This window comes from Calidris pugnax, unplaced genomic scaffold (assembly GCF_001431845.1).
Source record: "Calidris pugnax isolate Ruff unplaced genomic scaffold, ASM143184v1 scaffold15, whole genome shotgun sequence".
Lineage (NCBI taxonomy): Eukaryota > Metazoa > Chordata > Aves > Charadriiformes > Scolopacidae > Calidris > Calidris pugnax.
Genome location: NW_015090774.1, coordinates 14,931 through 22,387, shown reverse-complemented (window position 1 = coordinate 22,387; position 7,457 = coordinate 14,931). Strand labels below are relative to the sequence as shown.

Here is a 7,457-nt window from a genome sequence, read left to right as displayed (position 1 = left end):
CTCGCGCCGCAGCCGCAGGTCGGGGGGCAGGCGGGCCCCCCCGGGCAACCGGCCCCGCAGCCGGGGTCGCCGCAGCCGGGCCAGGCGGAAGCTGCAGGGGGTGGGCACGTTCTCGTAGGAGACGTGACAGGGCTGCGTGGCCGCCTCGTAGCCCTCGGCCCGCGCTGTCACCTCGTACTCCCCCGGGTTCAGCAGCCGCCAGTAGTCCCCGTCGAAGGCTGGGGGGGACAGAGGGGTGGGCATCGGTGCTGGGCTGCCACACAGCCAGCCCCAGCCCTGTCCCTTGTCCTCAGCCCCATCCTCTTCTCCGTCTTCGTCCCTGTCCCTGTCCTCATCCCCAATCCTGTCCTCATTCCAATCCCATTCACGTCCCCACTCCTATTCCTGTCCCCAGCCCATCCCATTCCCAACCTCATCCCACTCCCATTCCTGTCCCCGTCCCATTTCTGTCCCCATTCCCATCCCCTTCCCATTCCCATCCCCAATCCTTTTCCTGTCCCCATCCCATCCCTATTCCCAAACTCATCCCATTGCCATCTCGATCCTTACCCCATTCCCATCACCTCCCTGTCTCCATCTCCAATCCTATTCCTGTCCCCATCCCATCCCCATTCCCAGCCTAATCCTATTTCCATCCCCATCCATAATCCCCAATCCCATCCCCAAATCCCATCACATTCCCATCCCTGTCCCACCGTACCCATCCCACCATACCCGTCCGGACATCGTGGTTGATGCCGTCTACAGAGATGATGGCGTTGGCGATGCCCTGCTCCGTGTCACTGTCACGAACCACCCCCTTAATCCCACGGTGCACCTGGGGACAGCAGGCCGGAGCGGGTGTCAGTGCGGTGGGTGTGCAGGGGGCACACACGTGCACACACACATGCACAGACACGCAAACCCTCTCAAGGAGTGCACGCACCCCACACACATGTGTGTGTGCCACACTCGGTGCTCTGTGTGCCCACACCCCGGTGCAGGGCATGGTGCCATGGCACACATGGCAGGCAGTGCACACCCACTGCACAGGTGTGCTACAGGTGGCACTGGCATCCCAGGCACACGCGCCTTGCACACACAAACCCTCTCAAGGAGTGCACGCACGCCACACACGTGCACTGGCCACACACAGTGTGCACGAGCACAGGCACCCCGCAGGCTGCACACCTGTGGGGTGCATGTCTGCACTGTGCCAGGCACACGCCTGCCCTGGGCATGGGGGCACATGTCCCCCCACTCACAGCACACACGTGCCTCACGTGCCGAGCCCATGGTCCATGCACGTGGGGCACACAGAGGGATGACATTGAACCCCAGGAGTGTTTTGGGACCCCCGAGCCATGATGTCCCGCTGCAATCTGATTGGCCCCTGCTGAAACCCCGACCCCTCGGTGCCCACATCCCCTGCGGGACCCCACAGTGTGTTCCCCCCCCCCCAGAGCCACCCAGAGCATCCCCGTCCCTGACCTGCTCCATGTAGAGCAGCAGGGACTCCCGGTTGTTCTCCCACTCCACCGGCAGCTCGGAGGCGTGCGGGAACTTGTCGCAGGAGAGCTCCACCGTGATCTCAAAGCAGTTGGTGTGCAGGTAGCTGAAGTCGTTCATACCTGCACAGGACATGAGGGACTGTCAGGGGGGTCCTCGGCTGCTCCCCCCACCCCATCACAGCCTCCCCACCTCTCCCCACTCACTGCCAGGCACCGTGTGCCAGTTTGCCCCGTTGATGATGTTGCCGAAGCGGATGAAGTCATCGTAGTGGCAGAGGCGCCGCTCCTCGCTGGCCATGGCCAGGTTGGAGGTGGCGTAGACGGTGGCCAGCCAGCGGAAGACCCCGTCATCGGCGGTGGGGGTCAGCTCCTGCGCCTTCCAGTAGGTGCGGGTCATGTCAAAGGGGTAGGTGACCACCAGCTCCCCACCGTGCAGGTTGGCGCTCAGCACGAAGGGGTACCGCTGCATCCAGTCAATCACCGCCCGTGTCTCAGGGGCCACCTAGGTAGAGTGACCCTGCATCAGAGTGACCATCAGAGGAGGGTCCCTGCCAGGCTTGGGGAAAGGCTCCCATCACCCCCGCCTTGGGGAACATGGTTGAGACCCTGCGGGTCTGTCCCCAGCACAGCCCCACCATGGGTGGGCATCATCCAGGTACACTGTGGCAGGAAGAGGGGTGGGTTTCGAGGTGCCCGTGGGGCCGGGCTCACCGTGGCATTGGCAAAGGTGTAGTACTCTGGGATGGGGATGTAGTGGTTGGGGAACTCGTGGGGCACCAGGTCGTTGTCCTCAGCATCCCACAGTGCCGTGTTGAGGTCGGCAAAGTTGTGGTTGAGGTCGATGCCCTCGTAGGTCCAGCGGCCCATGGCCCAGCCTGACAGCTCCGAGCCCTGCCAAGGAACAGGGTCACTGGGGACCGGCATCGGGACAGCCCCGCGGTGGGTTGGTGCTCAGCACCCTGGGGCCGCGCAGTCCGACCCTACCAGTTTGTAGGCGGTCTCGTAGCCATCAGGGTTCATGGAGGGCAGGAGGTGGATGCGGGTCTCGGTGACCAGCTGCACCACGCGGGGGTTGCCCAGCCGAAACTCCCGGCACAGGTACTCCATCAGGTTGAGCAGCAGCTCCCGGCCCAGCACCTCATTGCCGTGCATCCCCGCCACATAGCGGAACTCCGGCTCACCTGCCAGGCACAGCGCACGGTGGCAACAGAGTCCCAAGCCTCCTCGGTCCTCTATGCCCCATGCCAGCCTGGGCATCCCTAGCAACTCTGTCCACATCTGCCAGCACCAGCCCAGGCATCCCTGGCCACGCCGTCCCCATCCTGCATCATCCTGGATGTCCTCGGCCACCCCATCCCCACCCTGCACCAGCCCGGGTGTTCCCAGCTGTCACCTCTCCTCCCTGACCTGGCAGCCACAGGGCACCTACCCACTTCGTGCTGCCCGGGGTTGTCGGAGATCTCCATGACGTACATCTTGAGGCCCAGATAGCTCTTCCCGATGCTGTAGACGCGGGTGATGTCAGGGCACTCATCGTTCACCCGCTTCATCAGCTGGGGAGAGGACAATACTCTGGGTCAGGGGCCAGGGGCACCTGGGCAGGGTCCATGGGCACCCTAGCCCTGCCCCATGCCAGGGTGCCCCCAAGGGTGCAGATACCACCATTATCCCACACTGTGCTGCCCCCAGGGGTGTGGACCCTCCCACCCCCATGCTGGGGCTGCAGGGCAGGCACCTTTCTCATCTCCTTGTAGTTGTGATGGCGGAAATCCAGCTTGTCGGTGGGCAGGGGCTGGCTGTCCCAGGCGTAGATGTTGTTTGGGTCTGCGAGGAGCCGGGTGGGCACAGAGGGGACACACAGTCAGAGATTCTGCGACATGGGAACAGCCCAGACCCCAACCCCGGGGATGGTTGCCAGCAGAGTGTGCCCATCCTGGGTGCTAGCAGGTCGGGGCAAGGGTTGACGGGCAGCAGGCACCCACCTGGCAGTGGGCATCCCAGGACCTCTGCCCGCAGGCAGATGGTGCCATTCTGGAACCAGGTCTGGGGGTTGATGCGCAGGTAGCGTGCCACCACCGGCGAGGGCAGCAGGTTGAGCACCGGTGTCTCGGGGTCCTTGTTAGCGGGGAAGATCTGGGAGGAGGGATGGATGCAGCCCCTATGGGTCCCTGTGCCGGGGGGAGGACCCAGCCAGGGGCCGCAGGGATGGGGGCTGTAGCAGAGCCACCCTCCAGGGTCCAAAGGGTTACAGCTGCCGCAGCCATGTCTGGCCCTGGCCTCCCTTGGCTCCTCTCCAGCCCCTAATGAGGAGCAGGCAAATGGGCTGCAGCGGGTGCCCAGAGCCCGGCACCACAGAGGAACCAGAGCCCCGGTGGTGCCACAGGGCCTGGGGCGCCTGTGCTGCTCTGCCACCCCAAACCCATCACCCCAGTCCTGACAGGGGAGGGTCCCCAGCAGGATCCTCCCAGGAATGAGCAAACCCACCCCTGGCACAGACTTGGCCTGGAGACCCCCAAAGCTGCCACCAGCACAGCCCTTGCACAAGGAACCCCAAACTGCCCCCTTCCCCAGCCCTGGCACAGGGACCCCCAAACCTGCCAAAAGTGCTGGTTCCTGGGCTGGCCGTGGGAGCAGCGTGGCTGGCTCTGGCAGCCCCTATATCTGACGCCCCCCCTGCACACACGTGTGCCAACACTGGGGTGCCCCATATGCCCCCTCCATCCTCCCACACACACGTCCCTGTGTGGGCAGCACCCAGAGGTGTGCACCCGAGCACCAGGCTGCCACGTTCACCTCTGGGCGCCGCCAGCCGTGTGCCGTGTGTGCCCCCGCCACGCTCACACACGTGCACCGGGGGGGCCTGGCAGGCAGCCGGGGCGGCAGCCGGGGACAAGCAGCCTTTGTGCCTGGTGCCCAGCAGGGGAAGCACTGGAGGATGCTCACGGGTGGAGAGGCCAAAGGCAACAAAGCTGAGTCCCAGCCCAGCCCAGTACCAGCCAGCACGGTTAACCCCCCCCAGCACAGTTAATGGTTAATCCCTATGACCTTGCTCTGCTCAGGGAGCTGGAAGGGCTGGGGGTCCCAGGGGGGCCCCCACTCCCACCAACCCTGCCCGCAGCTTCTCCCCAGGGGCACCTACCGCTTCCTCAGAGCCGTTGCGGCACGGCTGCCACGTGTGCGTGTCGTTGCTGACCTGGACTTTGTAGGATGTCACCCAGTCGTACCTGCATGGGGGAGAGGGTCAAGCAGGGTCCCAGCCCCCCACCCAGCCCCCCAGGGCTGCCCCTGCCCGGTGCCTTACGTCCAGATGGAGTTGAGCCCCTGCGTGATGACGCCGGTGAAGTTGGTGAGCCGGCGGGCATCCACCTCCAGCCACTGCTCCGTGTCCTCCTGCCCTGCGCACCAGCCGCCGTCGTAGAAGTCCCCATCGTACAGCCCTGACTGTGTGTTGGGGGTGTCAGGGATGGGAGAGGGGCACAGGACCCCGCTCAGGGCACGTTCCCACCGCCCTTACGTCCCCAGCCCCGCTGTGCCCCTGTGGCAGAGGTATGGCACCGGCACTGGGATGGCACCCCGAGCTGCATGGCACAACTTCAACGGGGGACCAAGCCCTGGGTTCAACGGGACCCTGCCAGGAGCCATGACAGAGCCCTCCCCGTCCAACATGGGGATGGGTCCGGTGCTGCCCACAGGTTTGGCTCCCACCGGCCACGGCGAGGCTGGAGGGGTCCCTGCTGGAGAGCCCCTGCTACACGGGTGCCATTCACACACCACGCACACAGTACACACAAGCCACAAGCCACGCAAACATGCCAGGTGCTCCACACACGTGCCATGGTGCACACCGTGCATACCACACACGCCATGCCACGCACACGCTGCCTGTCCTACCTGGATGTTGAGGCGCCCGCGGTGGGCGCCCAGCCCGTAGCGCTTGTCGCTGGAGGATCGGAGCTGGGAGTCCAGCACCCGCAGGGACTCCAGCCCCAGCGGGGGACACTCTGGGGGCAAAGCAGAGGGGGACAGGCTTGCTCAGAGATCCCCATGCACCCATGCGACCCCAGGCAGGGGTCCCTCCCTCAGGGCTTCCCCCACCCTGTGCCCAGGGGCAATGCCTGGCAGGTCCTGTGCCATGCTGCAGCACATGTGCCTGCCTGGCGAGGCGCAGCAGCCCTGCCTGTGCCGGCTCCGTGCCTGCCACCCTCCCTGGCCCCACTCCCAGGCTTGGAGGTGCCAGAACAAGTGGGTGAGACCCCAAGCTCCAGCCCCTGGCACAGGATCGCAGCCAGGCCACATGGCCACTGACTGCAGCCAGGGCAAACCCCGCTCTGTGTCACACAAACCCCACTCTGCGTCATACAAACCCCACTCTGCGTCACGCAAACCCCATGCAGAGGGGCAGGGGAGCCCGTAAAGGGGGGCGGGGGAGCCCTGCCAGCATCCCCCGTCCCCACTGCAGGACAGGTGTGTGTTTGCACACACGTGTGTGCATGCATGCGTGTGCACAGTTTGCAGGGGGGTGTTCCTACGCTGTCACACGCAGGGTGCGTACACAGTGTTGCTGTTTGTGTGTGTGCAGGGTGTGCACACGTGACTGTGGGGACCATGTGTGTGTGACGGCGTGTACCTGGCATGGATGGTGGCTGTGACCCCCAAAGTGCAGGGGAAGGGCTGCTCCCCACATGTGTGGGTGCACATGCCAAGACACGCAGGTGTGCACTGAGCACACACTCTTTGTGCATGGCGTGGAGGCGTGTGCATGGCACGGGGATGTGTGCACACACGTGTGTGCCTGTGCAGCCCCCCAGGACCCTCTGCCCCATCCCCAAGTGCTGAGCGTACGTACGAGGCTCCTGTGGAGCAGCCGTGTCCTTGGCTGGAGCCTTCGGCTTCTTCTTCACCACTTTCTTCTTCACGACTTTAACCCGCACCAGCTTCTTCCTGGGCGCTGGGGCTGGAGATGGGCAAAGGGACCCCCTGGGTGGTGGGGTCCTCAGGGCTTCATGCACCCTTGCATCCCGTCACCCACCCACACACATTCACACACCCCACGCCCCCACGGCCTCCCACACACAGCTCCCGACACTCACGGGGACACCCTGGGGCATCTCCTCACCCTACATGGGCTGCAGCACCGCCCCAGAGGTGTGCACGGCCCCCAGCGCACACACACACATGCGCATGTGCGCACACACACATCTGCACATGTGCACACACCACCCAAACACACAAATGCAAATCACACGCACACAGAAACTGCACAAATGCAGACACACATGCAGAGTGCACGCTCACACACACCGATGCACAGATACACACACAAACCACGCGTGTGTCCCCCCTACTTGCATGCACACACACACACTCACACAGTCAAACACACACACACGTTCACACGGGCACCCCTGTGCATACACACTTTAAGCCACTCCCCTCCACACACACACTTGTGCACACACATTCCTCTTCACACAGCAGTGCACACACACACGTACTTGTGCACATACACCCCTGCACACCCAGTCATGCATAAACACACACACAGTTGTGCACATACATCCCTGCACACCCAGCCATGCATACACACACACACGTACTTGTGCACATACACCCCTGCACACCCAGTCATGCATAAACACACACACAGTTGTGCACATACATCCCTGCACACCCAGCCATGCATACACACACACACGTACTTGTGCACATACACCCCTGCACACCCAGTCATGCATAAACACACACACAGTTGTGCACATACATCCCTGCACACCCAGCCATGCATACACACACACACGTACTTGTGCACATACACCCCTGCACACCCAACCATGCATAAACACACACACAGATGTTCACATACATCCCTGCACACCCAGCCATGCATACACACACACTTGTGCACACACGGGTGTGCTCACACACTCACAGTCCACGCACCCCTTTAGCCCCCCCTAAGGCTGCCCC

The 7,457-nt window shown here is 63.6% G+C and overlaps 1 protein-coding gene across 1 annotated transcript in view; it reads right to left on the bottom strand.

Moving 5' to 3' along the window:
• The window catches only part of CPXM1 (carboxypeptidase X (M14 family), member 1), a 14,798-nt gene that overhangs the window by 1,296 nt on the left and 6,045 nt on the right, over nt 1–7,457 (bottom strand). Inside the window, exons 3-15 of the mRNA XM_014942809.1 lie at nt 6,337–6,508; nt 5,382–5,491; nt 4,792–4,931; nt 4,630–4,714; nt 3,473–3,623; nt 3,226–3,314; nt 2,920–3,043; nt 2,475–2,671; nt 2,202–2,381; nt 1,695–1,992; nt 1,471–1,610; nt 715–817; nt 6–218 (exon numbers count right to left, since the gene is read on the bottom strand). Coding sequence (XP_014798295.1) covers nt 6–218; nt 715–817; nt 1,471–1,610; nt 1,695–1,992; nt 2,202–2,381; nt 2,475–2,671; nt 2,920–3,043; nt 3,226–3,314; nt 3,473–3,623; nt 4,630–4,714; nt 4,792–4,931; nt 5,382–5,491; nt 6,337–6,508 — 2,002 coding nt within the window. The remainder of the gene's footprint in view (nt 1–5; nt 219–714; nt 818–1,470; nt 1,611–1,694; nt 1,993–2,201; nt 2,382–2,474; nt 2,672–2,919; nt 3,044–3,225; nt 3,315–3,472; nt 3,624–4,629; nt 4,715–4,791; nt 4,932–5,381; nt 5,492–6,336; nt 6,509–7,457) is intronic.